The sequence below is a fragment of the Neophocaena asiaeorientalis genome, unplaced genomic scaffold (genome assembly GCF_003031525.2).
Source record: "Neophocaena asiaeorientalis asiaeorientalis breed wild unplaced genomic scaffold, Neophocaena_asiaeorientalis_V1.1 scaffold504, whole genome shotgun sequence".
NCBI classification, from domain to species: Eukaryota; Metazoa; Chordata; class Mammalia; order Artiodactyla; family Phocoenidae; genus Neophocaena; species Neophocaena asiaeorientalis.
In genome coordinates, this window is record NW_020174438.1 from 4,887,777 (window position 1) to 4,907,679 (window position 19,903).

At 36.4% G+C, this 19,903-nt stretch overlaps 1 protein-coding gene across 1 annotated transcript in view; it reads left to right on the forward strand.

Moving 5' to 3' along the window:
• SBF2 (SET binding factor 2) overlaps positions 1 to 19,903 on the forward strand; it is a 205,505-nt gene that overhangs the window by 145,534 nt on the left and 40,068 nt on the right. The window contains exons 18-22 of the mRNA XM_024757008.1: positions 1,322 to 1,467; positions 3,445 to 3,643; positions 9,323 to 9,519; positions 11,714 to 11,854; positions 12,742 to 12,837. Coding sequence (XP_024612776.1) covers positions 1,322 to 1,467; positions 3,445 to 3,643; positions 9,323 to 9,519; positions 11,714 to 11,854; positions 12,742 to 12,837 — 779 coding nt within the window. The remainder of the gene's footprint in view (positions 1 to 1,321; positions 1,468 to 3,444; positions 3,644 to 9,322; positions 9,520 to 11,713; positions 11,855 to 12,741; positions 12,838 to 19,903) is intronic.

Sequence of the window (19,903 nt, forward strand, 5' to 3'; positions counted from 1 at the left end):
TAAGCATCTTATCTTAGCACTGTGGGGTCACAGGGGAGCCTATGATATTCATTATCTCAGCCCTCTATGGAAGAAACAAAGTTTTGTATGGTGTTTTATGTTTAGAAACTGTCAGGGTGGGGTTGGTTATATATATCTATAAAATCAAGCTGATTCTGTCAAGCTACAACAGAGATATAGCAATTTAAAATTTTTAAATACCTTAGAATTGTCTTGCATATATAAAACAAAAGATATAGCTCTAGCTGGAAAAAATTCAAAAATCCTATTAAGTTTAAGTTACACCTGAAGTGATTCACAATAGGTTTAATTTAGGAAATACCAGTATTCTGTGATTTCTAACAACTATGTAAAACATGCTCATAACCCTCAGATTTACACTTCAGATCACTAAAGACGAGGACTGGTAAAACTATTTGACAACAAAAGAATCTTTACCACCTTTCATCAAATGACAAGAAAACACAAAAAGAGTTCTGTTCTTTGCAATAAAGAAGAACATAATCAAAAACAATCTTACTTGAAACCTTCATCTCAATATGATTATTCAGGAAATAGGTTCTTTGTTTAATTCTTTGAATTGTAGATATCTATACCCAGAATTTCTATCAGCAAGAAAAAGTAAACCATTTAAATAAATAAAGTACTTTTAGGTCCAAATGACTTAAATCCTAGTTTCTCTTTAATTAAAGCTGACTCTCAAAAGGATACTCAAATTTCTGGTTTCTTATTTTTTCTCCTCTCAAAGAGGGGAATGATTTTACTCTTTTCTGTATCTCAGAAGGCTTCTAGTGTCAGAAGGCAGGACACCACACATACACATTTAAAACACTTAAGAAATAAGTAAAGGTGTTGCCAGTTATAATTGTCAAGATCTTAAAGAAAAACTTATGAGTTAGTAGAGAGTTTGAATCAGCAGAGAAGGAGGCAGGCTGGCTTTCCATGGAGAAGGACTTCTGCAAGCATAGTCTCTGGGAACTGGTGGGGGGAGTGGCATGGATAACCAGAGTAGGTTAGGGGCATGTTTGACCAAAAAGCCAAACTGAGGAGTTTAGATGGGGAATGATAAGTAGTTTGTGTCCCACTCTAGGTTCTTGCACTTTTTGCCTAAAACAGTGTCCTGATGACAGCAGTGTTTTATGGGAAATTAGTCTGCTGACATATAAAAAGTGATCTAAAGAAAGAGAGGCTTAATGAAGGTCTGGACAATGCTAGTGGCTGTGGGAATAGAGAAGAAACAAGTTGAGCAACGTAGGTATCAAAAAATATAAGTGACATCTTCATATTAAATTGACATTCTCTTTGGTTTTGTGACTTGTAGCACCTTCTCAAAAACAATTGTGAAAGGTGCCAAAAGGGCAGGGAAAATGACGATTGGGCGGCAGTATTTATTGAAGAGGAGGACAGGGACAATTGTGGAAGAGAGAGTGAACCGTCCTGGATGGAATGAAGAGGATGACATATCTGGTATGTGAGAACTTGTTTTTCCTTCATGAATGAACTTTATATCTTTCTTCTTATATGAGTAAGAACAAGAGACTAAGACATAGTTGCACTTAAACCTGACTCTCAAAAACCTAGATCTATCTAATAAGATGAGAGGCACTTACCAGCTTCTCAGAACTGGAAAAAAAAATTTTTTTATTTTCCCAATATTCCATTGTTCAGATAAGATTTTGTTAAGTTAAATTCCTCCTCTACCAAATCCATAGAGCTGATTGGCCACTGTTATGTGGGTCTCATTAAAGGGAAAAAGAAAGAAACCCCACTACATAGAAAATTTAGGTATAAAGTAGCCCCCCATACATTATTGTTATGGAATAAGAATAAGGAAATAAGGGCATTAAATATTCAAAGTTGAAGATTTGAGGTTTTGGTAAGAACATTGTGGGTGCTCTTCATCAAAATGGGGGCCTAAGATGAAGGCATTCTTAGATGATAAGAAGAAAGTGCCTGCTAAATATTTAAAAGAGCAGAATCTGGGAAGCGGAGATAACTCTCCGTCAGGAAAATAAAGGCAGAAAACTAGCAGCAAATGTTATTCCTTAACCTAGTGTCAAGTATGCTTATGGAATTAACACTAGAGAGAATCTGGTCTAATAGAGAGGATGCCATTGTACCCTTTTCTTTCTCAGGCTCTTAGACTCAATCAGTGATTATACAACTGCTACTTTTACTCCTACTAATAACAACAAGAACATTTTAAAGATAGAAACCTCACCTTTAGAGAGCTCACTAGCTAAAGGTCTCCATTTCAGTATGTGTATCTACGGGCTTGCCTCTGGGGGCAGTGAAAAGACCATTTATTGGAACCCTGGCTTCTCACAGTCACATGGAAAGCCATACAAAAACTACTGCTACCCATCACTATTGACTTCTAATTCAAAGATTTTATGATTTCACAGAACAAAAACTTATTCTATGATAGTTATTCCACCAAAAGACCAAATTATATAATGCTCTTTGCTCCTCTGAAGAGGCCAACACAAATAAAACTGATACCTAATGATATATTTGCATTGTGAAGTTCACAAACTAAAGCACAAAGTCTTATAGAGATAAGCTGGGGTTTTTTTTTTTTCCTTTTAATGGAAGAGAGCCATATCATTCCCTTTGACTTTAGAACTTTGAGTACATTTCCAAAAACTTTGAAAGCTTAATTTGACTTCTCTCACTTTAAAAATAAACAGGGAAGTAAGTAAAGATAGTCTTTAACAGGGAAATTTTTTTTTTTTAGTTAGAACATGCAGTACCAATTAGGAATGTTGTTTTTTTTAAAATCCTCCCTAAAATACTTCATTATTGGGAATTCTTCCAACATCTAAAATCTTAAAGGATTCTGTAACCTGCGATTGCAAAATTGTGAGGGAGTTTCCCATATATACCACATCCTCTGACAAAATATAACTTCTACCAAATACAACTCCTTCATACCTAAGAAAGGTCATTTCCCACTAGTGACCTTCTGCTTAATCTAAAAATTTCTAATAAAAATTTATGCTGTTTGAAGTTAACTGAAACCTGGAATGATGAGTTTATGTAGTGATCATGTTAGGGATCAGTTTTACTGACAGGTTAGTCTCTCACAAAGTATGAATGTTTATTCTATAGAGTCCTAAACAGAAATCACTACAGGTGGACATTAATAAGCAAGCCTGACTAAAACAGAAAAATATGGGTAATGAATTCAAAATTAGATTGTTTTTAGAAATTTTGAGTTAATTTCCCTGACACTTTGAGTTAGTTGAGCTCCTGATGTTTTATTTCCTATTACAGTTTTTTTTTTTTTTCCTTCACCCCTATTACATGATTTAATTTTGGTATACATAGCACCTCTAGCCCTAATATAAACCTCTCTTGGTTAAGGATCCTCTTCAGAAGGAAGTTTTTAATCCTCTACTTTGAGCTATATCATTTCTTCAAAACCTGTTTCTGCCATCACAGTTTCAGATGATAGTGAACTCCCCACAAGTACCACCCTGAAGGCTTCGGAGAAATCTACAATGGAACAGTTAGTGGAAAAAGCTTGCTTCAGAGACTATCAGCGTTTAGGTTTGGGAACCATAAGTAGCAGCTCTTCTCGCTCAAAACCAGAGTACTTTCGAATCACCGCCTCCAACAGGATGTATTCACTCTGCCGGAGGTAAGTCTGTTGGTGGTGTCCAAAAAGAGACCTTTCCTTCCTTCCATTTGCATCTTGAATGGGCTATTTGCATCCATAGCACAGAGAGAAAGAGAGATGCTAGAAAACAGGAGCAAGGTGTCCAGGGGTATGTGTGTTTAAGGGACACTTTTTATGCAGCATGTGCAAGCATCTCACTGACATTCTCAGAAGTACAGTTATATCACTGAACAGTGCCTATATTAGATCAGAAAGTGAATGGTAACAGTTTTTGTCCGCTTTATGAATTTCCCATATTTGTCTTTCTCTTCCCATTTGCCTCTCTTCTAACATGTCTGAGATAACTTGAGTAAGAATAGAATTTGCCCAGGCAGAGAGGAGAGATGAAAATCTGCTATAGGTCAGGGGTCTGCAAACTTTTTCTTTAAAGGGCCAAATAGTACATACATATTTTCAGTTTTGCAGGGTATATGTTCTCTCATTGCAGCTACTCAACTCTGCCACTGAAGCAGCCATAGACGGTACATAAATAAATGGGCAAGGCCAGTTTTGGCCCACAGGCTGTAATTTGCTAACCCAAGTGTAGGTAGGGTTTCCTTATGCTGTCTAATTAGAATTTTTTCAGGAGATATTACTTAAAGAATGTAAATGAACACATGTTCTTTTTTCTGTTCTTTTGTCTATTGCTGTTTTATATATCTGTTAAGCCCTATTCCATGCTTTATATCTTTGAAAACTCCATTTCTACCATCCACAAGTTTAATAATTTTCATTTCCAGGTAAATTCTATTCTTTGCATTTATAAATTACTGGTTTGATTAAATACAATAATGCTGTGAAAATACTTTGTAAGTTGTAAGCCCTGTACATATCTTAGAAAGTTGTCTTAATGTTACTATTAGTTTCAATCCTACTGTTTTCAAAGAACTATAGATATCTCATTTTAAATGACAATTTAAATGTACAAATACCAATGTGAAACTTGAGAAACAGATTGGGAGTATAGTGTGAGATTTGGGACAGATAAAATTTTTGCATTAAGTACTGAAAGGCTGTGATTTTGTTGTTATGCAGTAATTTTCCTGATACTCTATCGTTCTAACTATATTCTCTTTGTATATAAGTGTAAGCAAAGGTGTAAGGTGTGATGTCCTACTATTTGAGAAGCTTGCTATCAAAATCATACCTGACAGTGAGAAAAGACATTATTTATCATTTCAATCTGTCAGAAACAAAATAAAATCTTAACAGACCACTTATTAGAACACTTATTATAAAGAACTTACGGTGATATTAAATAACATAAATCCCTCAAGCTATTAGAAGGAAGGAAATGGAATAATAAAAAATAATCCAAAAGAAGGCAAGAAAGGAGAGAAAAGGAAGTATGGAACAGATGGGACAAATAGAAAGCAAAGAGTAAGATGGTAAATTTAAATTCAAATATATCAGTAATTATGTTACTTATAAATTGATAAATGCTCCAATTAAAAGAAAAAGATAATCAGAATTTTTTAAAGCTTTATGCTGCTTTTAAGGGCTTTATCTAATGTACAAGATTACAAAAAGGTTGAAAGTGAACAGAAAGAATACACCATGCAAAACTACCTTTAAAAAAACCTATTGTCACTATATAAATATTAAAGTAGATTTTTAAAGTAAAATTTTACTAGCAATAAAAAAGGATGGTTCATAATGACAGAAGTTTCATTTCATGCAGAATTTATTATAAACAAGTATAGTTTATTACAAGAATACAAAACTGGCTTGACAATTGAAAATTAATTGGCATAGTTCACCACATTAAAAGAATTATGAAGTGTTTTAAGTTCATTGTATACAGAAAAGCATTTTATAAAGTGTAATATATATTTATGATTTTTTACAAAAGAACCCTAAGCAAATTGGAAATACAGGGGAAGCTCCTTAATCTCCTAAGTGTCTAAAAAAATCCTATAGGAAAAATTACTTAATGGTAAACTATTGAAAACTTGTACTCTGAGATCAGGAAAAGAATGCCCACTATCACCACTTCCGATCAGTGTTGTACTAGAGGTCTTAGGAAGTACAAAAAGACTAGAAAAATAGATAATAAAAGTCAGAAAAATTGAAAAGAAAGAAATAAAACTGTATTATTCACAGATGATCTGATTATACACATAGAAAATCTGAAGGAATCAACAGATAAACTTGTTATATTAATAAGTGAATTTAATAAGGTCACTGGTACAAGGTCATTATACAAAAGTTAGTCATATATGTACCAAAAACAAATAATTAAAATATGAAATTTTAAATGATGTTATTTTAGTACTACTGATACTACTTAAAGTCGCACTAAAAAACATTAAATACTTAGGAATAAATCTAGTACAAGATGAGTAAGACCTCTACATGGAACAGTCAAAACAATATTAAGGATCATTAAAGATACAAATAAATAGATATTTAATGTTCTTGGACTAAAATATTCAATATTCTAAAACTGCGATTTCTCCAGACATTGATCTATAGATTCGATGCAGTCCCAATCAAAATCCCAGAAAAATGTTTACAGAAATTGAAAAGATGATTCTAAGAGTTACACTAAAATGCAAAAGGCTAGAGGTAGTCAGCATAGTCTTACAGAATAACACTGCAGGATATCAAGACTTTTTATAAAGCTACAGTAATTAAGGCAGTATGGGATGTACACAGGAATAGACAAACAGACCACTAGAGCAAAAGAGGGAATACAGAAATATCTCAACATATAAGAACACTGGGTTTAAGATAAAGATAGCACTTAAGAGCAGTGGATAAAAGATGTTTTTTTCAATATATGGTGCTGGATATCCATACAAGAAAAAAATTAATTTTGACCTCTACCTTACACTGCATAGACAAAAATCAATTCCCATTGATCTGTAGATCTACCCGTAAAAGGTTAAAATAATTAAAAGCTTCCAGAAGACAGGAGAATATCTTCATGACCTTGAAGTAGGGAAAGATTTAAGACAGGAAAAACACTATCCAGAAAGTAAAAAATTGATAAATTAAGAAGTCTTATATATCAGAAGACATCATTAAGAGAGTAAAAAGGCAATAACTAATGGCAGAGGATATCCTCTTTTGTGAGGATATCCTGGTGGGCAATAAATATCTGAAAAGATGCTTGTATGGCTGTTAGCATAACTGATGCCATCTTGGGCCCTTACGGTTTCTCCTGTCTTTCGCTGACCCTGCCAAGCACTGTACTATGCAGTGAGTCACTTCTCTGGCATCAAGAGCTTTGTAGTTAATAGATATTGTTTAATGATCATTAGGACCAGGTAGCCTCTATGCTCTGTTAGTCCCCAAACAGTGATGAAAACCTTCCCTTAAGTATTCCCAGTACCCATGAGACTAGTTACCTATTCATATCTCTTAACTTGAGAATGCACATCCTGTTTCCAAGCACCTACCCCCGTACCCTAGGTTAACTATAAAATTGTCCCAGTGGCCCCTCAGTGGCTTGGAGTGCAGTTGAGAATGTTTCCTCATCATTATTCACCTGATCTAGATCCCACCCTATGAGTTAGCTACCCTGTAATAAACTGATCCATTAATTATATGGAGCTGCCTGTCTGATTTTTTAGTCTCAAGATGCCTTCTCAGTTTGGTGGGTACTTTTGGTTCCCTCCATCCTCCAACAATGCTCAACCTATTAGTCTTCAGATAAATACAAATTAAAGTCCCAGTGAGACTGCTTTATACCTGCAAAAAAGGCTAAAATTTAAAAGACCAACAATACAAAATGCTAGTAAAAATGTTGAGCAAGTAGAACTCTTTATTGCTGGTGTGACTGTAAATTGGTTAAACAGCTTTAGAAAGCTGTCTGGCAGCATCTACTAAACTTCTAGACATGTATTGAACAGTGCACAATCTGTCACGTATCTGTTGGAAATTCTACTCCATCTAGGAATGCATATGTTCTCCCAAAAGACAACTGCAAGAATGTTCATGGCAACATGTTTCTTACATAGTCAAAAACTAGAAACTACTCAAAATCAACAATAGAAGAATAGATAAATAGTATAATCACATAGTGAGCTACTATATAGCAATGAAAATGAACAGACTACAGTTATATGCAAAGGCATGGATGGGTCTCATAAACATACTGTTGATCAAAAGAAGCCAGACACAAAAAAATAAATTCTATTCGTTCCTTTTTTGTTCAGAAAACAGGCAAAACTCATCCATGTTGTTAGCAGTCAAGGATAGTGATAATCTTTGAAGACGAAGAGGGAGAAATAGTGATTGGGAGGTGACACAGGGGATGCTGGTTATGGTCCATTTCTTGACCTAGGTGCTAGTGATATGGATTTCTAAAAAGAAATAGAGGGCCCTAAATAATGGAACTGCTTTTCAAGTCTTCTTGAGTGATTATGTCTATAGCTAGGTCTCTTTATCAGTTTGTGGTATTAGAAGAATACAGCCTGTAACTTCCTGAAGCATGGAAGTACTAGGTTTTCAGAATACTTCCAAGGTACCTCTGGTTAAGTATTAATGTCACGGATTTGTGCACGGAAAATGGCTAACATGTTAAATTTCATGTTAGGTATATTTTACCACAATAAAAAAAGTCACAAAAAAAGACATGGATTAGAGGTTAGGAGGTTATTAATATGAAATCTCTTTGGTCTAATATTTCTAAATAAACTAAAGGAAAGAAATGCTCTGAAAGCTGCCTGTCTTCTAGTACTTAGTAATCTTTAAAAACAAGGTCTCTTGCCTGTTTTTCATTTTCCCAGCATCATATCCTGTAACTTTACGAGCTAATCTTTTTTTAAAATTATCAACATGTAGTGTTAATAAAATATTTAAACGTACTTGACATTTGAACGAATTGTTTTCATACCAAAGATCATTTGGTTTTGATTTTTAATCCTTTCACCATCTCTGGCAGTCTAAATATTAGTGTACTCTATTCTCTGTTGTCATTTCAGCAATCCAGTGAGTTGACAGTTTGTCATTCTCATAAAGTTGACACTAATACATTAATCTTGGGACTTCCCTGGTGGCACAGTGGTTAGGAATCCGCCTGCCAGTGCAGGAGACACGGGTTCGATCCCTGGTCCGGGAAGATCCCACATGCCGCAGATCAGCTAAGCCCGTGAGCCACCACTACTGAAGCCTGTGCGTCTAGAGTCCATGCTCTGCAACAAGAGAAGCCACTGCAATGAGAAGCCCGCACACAGCAACGAAGACCCAACATAGCCATAAATAAATTAATAATTTTTTAAAATACATTAATCTTGCAATCTTTATTTCAAGTCATGTATAAGGAAAGGGAAATCATGTTTAACAGAAGCCTTTTTAATAATTCTTTGTAACATTTTCATTTTCTAAGCTTGTTCCTCAGCAAAAGGCTGCAGTATCACTGAAGGAGGCTTATTAAAAATAATAATAATAATACAGATTAGTGGATGAGTTAGCTGTCTTCACCATCTAGGCCTTTTCTTCTCAAACCCTAAAGAACTGAGTTAAAACTTAGTTTCATATTTGAAATATATGTCTTACCACTCCACCAATATGTTTGAGTCTTAGAAAATTACTATGATATTATGATATTCATGTTCTTATATTCTCTTTCTCTCCATTTCTTTTTTCTTCTCCTCTCCCCACCCCTCCTCGCCCATCCAAATTATTCTCTTTCTCCCTTCCATGTCCCTAAAGCTATCCTGGCCTTTTAGTTGTACCTCAAGCTGTACAGGACAGTAGTTTACCAAGAGTAGCCCGCTGCTATCGACACAATCGCCTGCCTGTTGTATGTTGGAAGAACTCAAGAAGCAGTACCCTGCTTCTGCGATCTGGAGGATTCCATGGGAAGGGAGTAGTTGGCCTTTTTAAATCTCAGAACTCCCCTCAGGCAGGTAAGCAGCTCTCTTACAGCGGTATTCTGATCCTTCCACTTCAGAGTATTCCAAAAAATGAAGGAAGTAAAATCTGGGAATGCCAGTTGTACCCTTTCATCGAGCCTCTCACACATAGCCTTTTCCACGGTGCTATATACATGTACAGCTTAAGAACTAGACTTGACAATGTGGGGCTCCACCTTGAATTTGCCATCTTGCTTAATATGTCTGTTTATATTTGGATTTTAATAGAAATTAACATAATGAAGTCTTTGGTTCTAGGCTGTTTTCACTTCACAAACCAGAGTATCCACAGATGGAAACAGATTACATATACTAATCATTTTCTTTTCTTTTGGGAAGCATTCAAATATATTTAACCACTTCAGAAGCAAATAGGGATTCTGTCCCATGTGGTATAAGATATTCTATCTCATTCCTACAAGTCTCTCTCACTCACACACACACACACACACACACACACACACACACACACACACACACACACACACACGAGGGCAAACTAATGACCAAAATGCTGCTTTAGGAGCTCTCAAGCAGAGAGGTTTTCAGAAAGCCAGAGGCTGGCCAACTTTAAAAAGATATACTAAGTGCACTGCCCCTTTTTCTGAGGATATTTTTGAGCACCATGTCTGAGGTCTGAGGTCAGTCAGGAGCTATATTTTGCTAGCCTTTCTCATAACTTCTAGCTTAAAGTAGATGCTCAATAAAATTAAACAAGGACCGCTAAGATATCAGATCCAGCTTAGGGATGGCTGCTGCATTCTTTCCTCTTTGGAAATGAACTCACTCAAGTTCAGTGGTTCAGTAGGCAGAACCATGTGCTTTTTGATATCTCTTCTTTATTCTCATCTGTTCCTTCCTGAGAGTTAAAAGTTGGCCAGTACGTCTTTGATCATTCAGTTGACTGAGGGCATGACACACACCACGCTATTTTATTATTGTTGTTGTTATCGTTATTATTTCACCTGGCATTTTTGTGTAATTGAAGGCAGTTGGCTTTTAACTTTTTCTGCCCAGAGGAATCCTCCCAAGCCACATAATGGGTATAATAGAACACAGCATATGTAGGTTATATAAAGTGAGAGAATCATTTCAGCATTAATGCATTAATGAGCATATCACTGAACTTTTAGTTAGAAAATTTGAAATTGTTTTATTCCACTGGTTTCTTATTTTTCAATATAAATTTACTATATTTCACATTTTTGAGCTCACACATTTGCTCACATTTTAATATCTTTGAAATTGGAATGCAACTTACAATTCATGTGACAGAAATAATTGTGTCATGGTTTAAATGGCAGAGTTTTTTAGTCTTAGTACATAAAATTGTGGTGCATCTTATAATTGATGACATTTTAGAGTTTATAAAATACGATGGCACCTTAAAGTTGATAAAATACAAAAATATAGTAATGCTAATTATTTATTTCCTATTCACCTTGTCAGAAAATTTGTTAATATCTATTGTCCTTCCAGTGAATCCCTCCCAATGCCACTTTAAAGTGCCTGGGCCAATTTCAGTGATTCTGTTTTACTCCACACAAGCCAGGCTCAGACTCCCTCCAACCCAGAATTGCTCTGACAGTTGTTTCCATCTGTGCATACTTTTTGATCCTCTTTCAAAAGGACCAGGGAATTGAGCAGCAGCTGCTCTTGTCTTCTCATCTTCCTCCTCTCTTCCCACAACAACCCTCTACAAGTTCACATCCCCTAGGCCTATGTGACAGAATTGGAATAAAATTACTGGTACTGGGATATTCTCACCTCTGCCCATTCTGGAATGCTGAGGGAAACTGCTCCATCCTCTGCTCCCAAACAGTGGCATGGACAGAGTGGTTGGGGGAGATCATCAAGGACATGTTGTCTTTTATGAATCTTTATTTTGAGTTGATTGGTTGATGAGAAACTGCACCTGTGCTTGGAAGGACCGGCTGTATGTTGGTTTTCCAGACCTGGGCTCTTTCTGGGAGGATGATGAGGCAATCAAGAAGTAGGTGTGGTGAAACCAATATCATAGGAGGATTAGCCATTTAATAGTTTGGAGCTTTAAGTGGGGCTGGTTTCTATATTTGGGTACGGTAACTTGAAGACCATATATAGAAAGAATAAGCGTATGTATATAGAGAGAGCCTGTTTTATTAACATAGATACAGTTTGTTTTATGTAATATCTTTTCCTTTTATAGCTCCTACCTCCTCTTTAGAATCTTCCAGTAGCATAGAACAAGAAAAGTACTTGCAAGCCTTACTGAGTGCAGTTTCTGTCCATCAGAAACTCAGTGGCAATAACACCCTTACTGTCAGGCCAGCACTTGCTCTGTCTCCAGGTAAGATTTAATATTTTTCTTCTTGACAACTGTGAAAGGTCATATTCATTCCTAGGGTTAGTCTCTTTAGTTATTTGCATTGTTCCTTCAACATGACCCCTTAATGTTTTACCTTGTGGGGCTATAACTTTATTTTATTTAGACATCAGGGTACCACTATTAACTTCTAGTAAATAGTAACCAAATTTAGAGATTTAATTATTTCCTTTTTAAAAGAGTAATAGGAGAGGTGGTGGAAAACATAAAGTCATGTGGGATTTTTTTTTTCCTGGAATCTGTTTTACATAGACTTTAAAATATTACAGAGTTGAATGTGTAAGTTGAACATCTGTTTATTAAATGTATATTTATTAAAATCATCATGTATAACTTTGAAATTCCTGAAATTTCTGCAGCCTTTTATGATTTGCAGTACAGTTTGTTTTCACTAGATTTGGATGAAGCCATTAAGACTTGTACTAATATTCTGTTTCAGTTATCATGTGATGGAACCCCAAAGGGTTCATGTAGAGGTAACCCTAATGTGTTAGACACAGGAGCATGTGACTTGAGAAGTTGGTCTCCTTGGCTTAATCAGCTATTTGAATAGCTTAACATAAGCAGAAAGTGGCTTTTCTTGTAAAGTAACACCATGCATGCCTCGTTTCATTTATCATTAAATTCTCTGATTGCACTTGCCAAACCTAACTCTCTATAATCTTGCAGATGTGTGTATCTCTGAGGAAATAGTAACACTGCCCTTGTTATCTCTATTAAAGCTTTGGGTACTTAAAAAGTACAATGTTTGGCAGCAATTAGACATGCTACACATGAAGATAACTTTTTGTCATTTGAGTAATGTTAACCCGAACGACATGGTTTTTGTTCTTCTTTTTGGCTGACTTTAGGGACTGAAAGGAGGACTTCAAGAATGTCCACTGTGCTTAAGCAGGTAGTGCCAGGACATTTGGATGTAAACCCATCCAATAGCTTTGCTCGAGGAGGTTAGTAAGATTGATTTTATAACTGAGCACTGATACAACCTTAAAAGCAGAAAACTTTTTTCTAGATAGCGATACTTCAAATCAACTAATTATGGTTAAATTTGTTTTTAATTACCCTTTTCTAAACGAATGATCAAATTTATTACTAGCATGGTGACAGATGAGTTTAGCCTCGTGGGACAAGAGGTATAATAATTGCTGAAATCTTAACATACTGATGAGTTTGGAAGCACTGGGAGAGGAGGGGAACATATCTAAATGGTGACTCAGCTCTGGCAGCATTCCATGATGCTTCACGTTTGCAGTGTAGAAAGGCTGAGCACAGAAGCATAAACAGTTAGGGAGACATGATTCCAGACTCAAAGGCTGTGCCTCCAGTGCCTGTTATTTTTACTCCTGTTCTCTGAAGTGCTAGTTTGAGGAGTAAGAGACAGTGGTTCAGAATCAACATAAAGACTCTATTTTACAAAATTCACTTTTTTTCCTTTTGAAAACCAAGATTACTATGCACATCTCCTGGCAGCCATATTGATTCTTTAGATACTTTTTTTCCTACCTCATCAGAACTTTCTGTGACGGCAGAATTTCCTAAGAGCTTTCAGCCTTCTTCAAGTATCTTCCTAATCAGGCCTTAAGGTCATTGTAATAGTTCGCTAGGGCTACTGTAACAAAGTGCCACAAACTGTGTGGCTTAAACAACCATTTGTCTCACAGTTCCGGAGGCTAGAAGTCCAAAACGAAGGTGTTGTCAGGGTTGGCTCCCTCGGGGGGCCGTGAAGAATAATCTGTTCCATGCCTTTCCCCTAGCTTCTGGTGGTTTGCTGGCAATTTTTGGCATTCCTTAGCTTGTAGAAGCATCAGCCATATTGCTGCCTTCATCTTTACATGACATTTTCCCTGTGCATCTGTCTCCACATTTCCCCTTTCATAAGGACACCAATCATGCTGAATTAGGGGTCCACCCCACTCCAGTGTGACCTCATCTGATTACGTCTGCAATGACCCTATCTCCAAATAAGGTCACATTTTCTGAGGTACTGGGGGTTAGGACAACATCATAAGAAATTTGACAGGGGGTAGGGACACAGTTAAACCCGTAACAGTCATATGTAACTTTTTCCGGAACTTTTAAAATACTATTGTTTTAAAGTTTAAGACACAAACTTCATTCTTTTCATCATTTCTTCCTTGGTGAATCTGAACTAAAAGATAGTACAGTGACTTTCTCCTAAGGTTTCTGGTATTTTTGTTGCCAAGAACTCCTGTCAGAATTTGGTTCGACGTTGCAGTTCTTATTGCTTTATTTGCCATCTGAAAGCTTATATTAGCAGGCACGTCAGAAACTTTTCCCTTTAACTTTTAGTAGGATGCAACTTCTGGCATATGTCTGGTTAGTTGAAGTCTTCCCATCCCCACCCTGCTCTTGAGTTTTGCCTTTGTAAACTTCATCAACAACATGTTATCTATTCCTCCATTGGGCCAGGTGACCCGTAATATAAATTTTAGGTACAAAACTGTCTCTCCTTCTGTGTTGGTACCTAAGGCACAAGGATATTCACCAATCTGTTTCAACTACATTATCTTTGCTTTTTTTATATTGGCCTCAGACTCATGGCTTTTTTATACAAGGGAATCCCCACTAGTGGTTACATTCTAGTTATGAGTCCATTCTTTGCTATTCTCAAAGGTACCTGGAAGGCTGTATTTACATTTTAGGATTAAAATCTCCTATTTAATCTGTTTATGACCCTTTCTATGCATAATGAGGCCATAATTATTATTTCTGACCCCCTTCCCAAATATTTTCTTCTGAAAATTCTGTAAACTTAGTGTGTTTCCTTATGACAATTTTTTGCTCCTAACCTGGTCCCCTTCATTCTGGTATCTTAAGCTAGGATCCAGAAACGCAAATCTTATTATTTTACTCCATCTCTTAATTCTTCACTCCCAAAGCCTCCAAATCTCCCAAGGTCCCAGTGATTAACTGGAAGATGAGATACGGCTGTTTCCTGGCACCTTCAACTTCTTCTGTGATCCCTGGAGCTGCTTTCCTTTGTCTCCTCTGATAGCATCATCCCTCTCACATAGAGCAGCAGGAATGGACTGGGGCAAGCAAGTTTGGGAATTCTCAGAAGATTCCCTATTAACATGAACATGGCAGGTAGACGCACACTCAGATTGGCCAGGGCAAGACTATATGTAGACACCTGCATGCCCTGACATTAGTTCATTTCCTTGTTCCCACCCTCGAGTACAGAGTCTCTTCATTCCTGCAGAGAGCTGGGTACCACTTCTCCAGCAGTTCCTCATTTACCCTGTGTGGGAAGAGCCTCCTATCTCGAAATCTCCCTCCTAACCTTCTCCTTTTTCCTCATCTGTATTTTCACTGTTTTTCCATTCCTTTCATTGTCATAGAATCTTAGTTACAGGTTTCCTTCTTACGTTATTTCCACTGTGTGCCTTTCCCACTCTAATGAGCCAGGGTTTAGACTGACCTTCACCTTCTCCTTCACCCTTTTTCAGTGAGGGTGGTCACTTAGCGTTCAGCATGCACGTTGAAGAGTTCCTAAGCCAGGGGAAGCAACCTTTTTGACGCAAAAGCCAGTTAAGAAAAAATGAAGATGTGAATAGATCACATTGCTTTTCATTTAAAATTACAATAGCTTTTGTGCCCCATGGGGAAAATGCAAGTATTTGCAACTTGGATAAATTATCTTGTTGTATAGAAAAATGCCATGAGAAAATCTGCCTCTTAAATATAAAAATGAAATACCTGGGTATATTTGAGAAGTAGCCACATGGAGGCAGCTTTTAAATTTTTCATCCTTTACATTTTCATAGCCCTTTAAGTTCCTCTACAGTGTTATTTTATCCTTAAAATAACCTCCAGGACAGGTACTTTAGGAGGCTTTGAGAGATGATGTGACTTAGCCAAGATCACTTAGCAGCCAAGAGCATAATTGGGACTAAGATTAGGTCAGTCCATTTCAGTGCAGCCTTCACTGAATATAGCTTATACCTCATGCACTGTGCTAGGCATAAGGTCACATCCATAAATTCAGTATACCCTGTCGTCACGTCCAACCCAAGCATCTCTTTTCCTTCTCTCCTTTGTTCTGAACAGAGTAGAGAGAACAATACCATTGCTCAGCAAACACTCATGCTCTGAACAACACTGCACTCCCATGGGTGGGATGAACTGTATCACTTCTTCCCTGAAACAGTCCCCTTAGCCAGACCCTGCTGGACAGATCCGGGGTCACATGGTTGCTTAGGAGAGAAGACATTAAGAGTTTGGTTCAGTTACATTCAGATTCAAGCTGCAGTCCTACCACTTAGCGTATGATATTAAGCAATATAGGAAACTTCGTAATTTTTAGTGTCCTCATCCGTAAAGTGGAGATAATAAAAAGTATTCTAGCTTTAGAATAGTTATGGGGAATAAATGAAATAATATATGTAAAGCACTTCACTTAGTAAGTGGCTCGTTATTAATAGGAGCTCAATAAATGTTAGTTCCATTATTATTGTTGAGGTTGTTGTCATTATTGTTGCATAATACTCCACTGAAATGGGAGGAAAGTCTACATTTGTATGTAAATTACCTTAAGCCAGGTTGCTTCTCACTGGCCAAAGGCAAGCAGATAAAGGAGAATGTGTCTTAGGCCTAGACCAGTAACTTTCAAACTTTTTTGACCATGGCTCACAGTAAGAAATACATTTTATATCTATATGTATACATACACATCTTATATCACAAAGGTAGTACTAAGTCACAATGCAAAATGTATATAGACTATAATGAAAGTTTCATGAAACAATATTCATTTATACCACATGCAGTGCTCATAGTATTTTCCACTCTAATCTGTTTCACTTCCTTAAAAATACTGGTTCGACCTTCTAAAATGATTTCACAAACCACTAAGGAGGACCCTGCAGTCTGGAAAAACACCGCTCCAGGTCGGTGTTACATGCTCAGGACAAGTATTTGACACCTAGGAATCACTCAGGAAGCTAAGCAGACCTCGCCACCAATGCAGTAGTGTAATGCCTTTGGTTAATGTGACTGCCAGATGGACTTACGGTTCTCCAAGCCCTGCTGGCCCCATATCAGTACAGCCCGTTTTCTCATTGCTGATTTTCTGCTAGGTGATAAACACTTGGCAGTTTTTCATTAATGAGGCTCTGTTTGAGAAAGTGCTTAATTTTTTTTTAATTAATACCCTTTTCATTCAGGGCAAATAATTGAGTTGAAAGTATAGTAGAGAACTACAACAGCTCATATGTATCAATTTTCAAAAAGAAAATAATCAACAAATGTTTGCAGTACTTAGATATCAGGCTCTCAGCATGGATATAAGAGTAAATGTGATTAGGTCCCTGCCCTTTGGAGTACACAATCAAGTAGAATAAAATGTGCAAATAATCACAGTGCAATGGGATCAGAGTTCAGATAGAGCTGTCTACAACTCTAGGAGGACAGTCAAGAATGCTTTTCAGAGGAGTTTACATTGTTCCTGGATCTTAAGGAATAAGAAGTTTGTCAGGTAAAGAAATGGGAAAAGTCATTCTAGGCCAAGGGACTAGCATAAGGAAATGATATATTTAGGGAACAGTATCTCAGAATCAGGAACCAACCACTCAGGCTTCACTGTAAGCATTTAATGATCCATATTCCAATAGGAAAGCTTAAAACCTTGGCAGAAAGGAGAGTAGTTGGCTCGCACACAGGAGTCCCTGTGCCTTTTTCACGCTGTTCCAGGTCTTTGTTCTGTCTTGCAGTAGCATTCTCTGTGTATAATCAGCCAGTGCCTCTGCAACCCTTAGCTTTCTGACTTCCTTTGGCCACTAAAGCCATCAAGGCCCTTCATTTCCTACTTCCAAAGGAGTGAGACAGAAATGAAAAATCACTTATGATGATTTTTCTTTTATCAAATTATGTCATATTTTAGCAGTTTTGAAATGGATAGCTTAATAATCCTGCCATTAATGTTTTCAATCCTGAATAAGTACAGAATCATTTTCCTTAAGTGATTTGAGCAGTTCCTTTACTCAGGAAAGAATATAACTGTAACTTACTGCTCACCATTATTGTTATTACCAGGTAAAGTTTGCGATAAGTCACGAAGCACTTTCTTTCTGTTGGAAAAAAACAATATTACTCAAATTACAAAAGTATTATCTTTGATACTGCCTATCATTTTGGTGCAAATAGGGATTTTAGGAGAAGTCATTACGTCAACCATCACAAGCTGTATTTTTAGTGGCATTGGGTATTGTCACAGGGTCATAAATTTTTGCTGCTTGTAACTATCTATCTGCTTATGGAAAATAAATGGAATTTCCAAATGAAAAGAGGAAAAAAAGAAGATAGTGTGGCAATGCTTAATGCTCTACTGCAAAAACATGCCCTTTGTTATTCCAAATGGTTGTTAGAGGTTCATTCCTGATATGATGGCCTTGCTCAAAGAACAAACATGTTGTACGACACATCGTATTTGCCAATCAGTCAGCCTCCTTAAATGCTAGGGCCAGTGTATTCCTAACATTCACCCCTCCCCAAATTCCTTAATTTTATTATAAAAATTTGTTTCTCACCAAATGACAACCTCCAAAAGTTTATTCCATTTGGTATAATTTTTTAGTGGCACTCTTTGCTGCGCTGTCCATTTCATTGTGCTTTTATAATATTTATAAACAAGTGCTGAAATTTCATTTAACAGGCACTCAGTTCATCTTTTTGTGTGACTGTGCAGCTTTTTATTTGTTAATCAAATCTTCTGCTTTTAATATATTTACATTTTCCCCCTATCATTAACTTAATGTTTAAAATTAACCTGTTCTTTTCTTACTCCATTTGCTCTGATGTTTGCTGCTATATACATTTCATTCCTTCTTCCTTCTTTAATCTTGCCTACCAGTGCATGGGTACAGAGATAAATGTTTTACTCAGTCAAATCCCAAATCTTCAGCTAAGGGAAGAGTCCATTATCAAGGTACTGTATTATCTGTCCTGATGTGTCACTCTTTTTAACCATCTTCATATGAAAGCATATGTGTTACAAGTGACTTTTTTCACATTTGTTTGTCAAATTATCTTTATTCTCATCCACATTCTGAATTTCCTCTGTGATGCCATTTACCGAAAAATTAACACTTGCTGTAACATCTAAGAAAACTCATAGGTTATAATAGAAAGTTTCATCCATGTTAAGCAGAAATTTACAATACCTTTTCTTGAGAACTGGTCTCCTGACCCTATAGATGCTTATAAAGAGAAGCAGATGTGACATTATCATGATGACTTGTAGTCACCTAGAAACATGGCTTGCTTTAACATTTGGCAAAGATTAAAGCTTCTCAAAGAGCCTTTCCAAATCTAGAGAATGCACTTTAGGGAAGCAGTGGCAGTGTTATGTACCACTGTGACTCCGTCACCAGCTTGAACGCTACAGTCTGTGGGCATTTGTAAGGAGCTCTGTCAAATTTGGGACTTATTATATGCCTTTGTGTTTAGATATTTAATATTTGATAGTCTCACTTGCATATTAGAAATCCTTGATTTTTCTAATTAATATAATTAAGGTCAACTTATGAGATCCTTCCAGTAGCTTAGCTTGACCTTTCCCTTAGAAGACATCTGCTTCTGACTATACCTTTTAAATAAAGCTTCCTAAGATTCAGTGAAATGCATATTACTAAATTTATAACTTCTCACTGTTTTTCCTGGATACTGGGGGAAAAAAGACTAAAATATAACTTTTACTGACTTAAAATTACATTATTTTGGCATGATACACAAATATTAATTCTCAGATTTTAGTGGGTTTAGTAAAGTTGTAATTTATTTCTTAATGTGGTTTTATGGTTAAATTGACTGACTAAAGCAGAATAATGTTCCTTCTTTCTTGAAGCCCTGAGAAATTTACTCCACGTTCTCCTTCCTAGGCTTCGTTATTGCATCCTGCCCACATTTTTTCTTTCCTAGAGCCAGTGCACTCTATTTATGATACCAGTATTTACTTATAATTACTGAATTTATATCAGTATACAAAAATAGAAT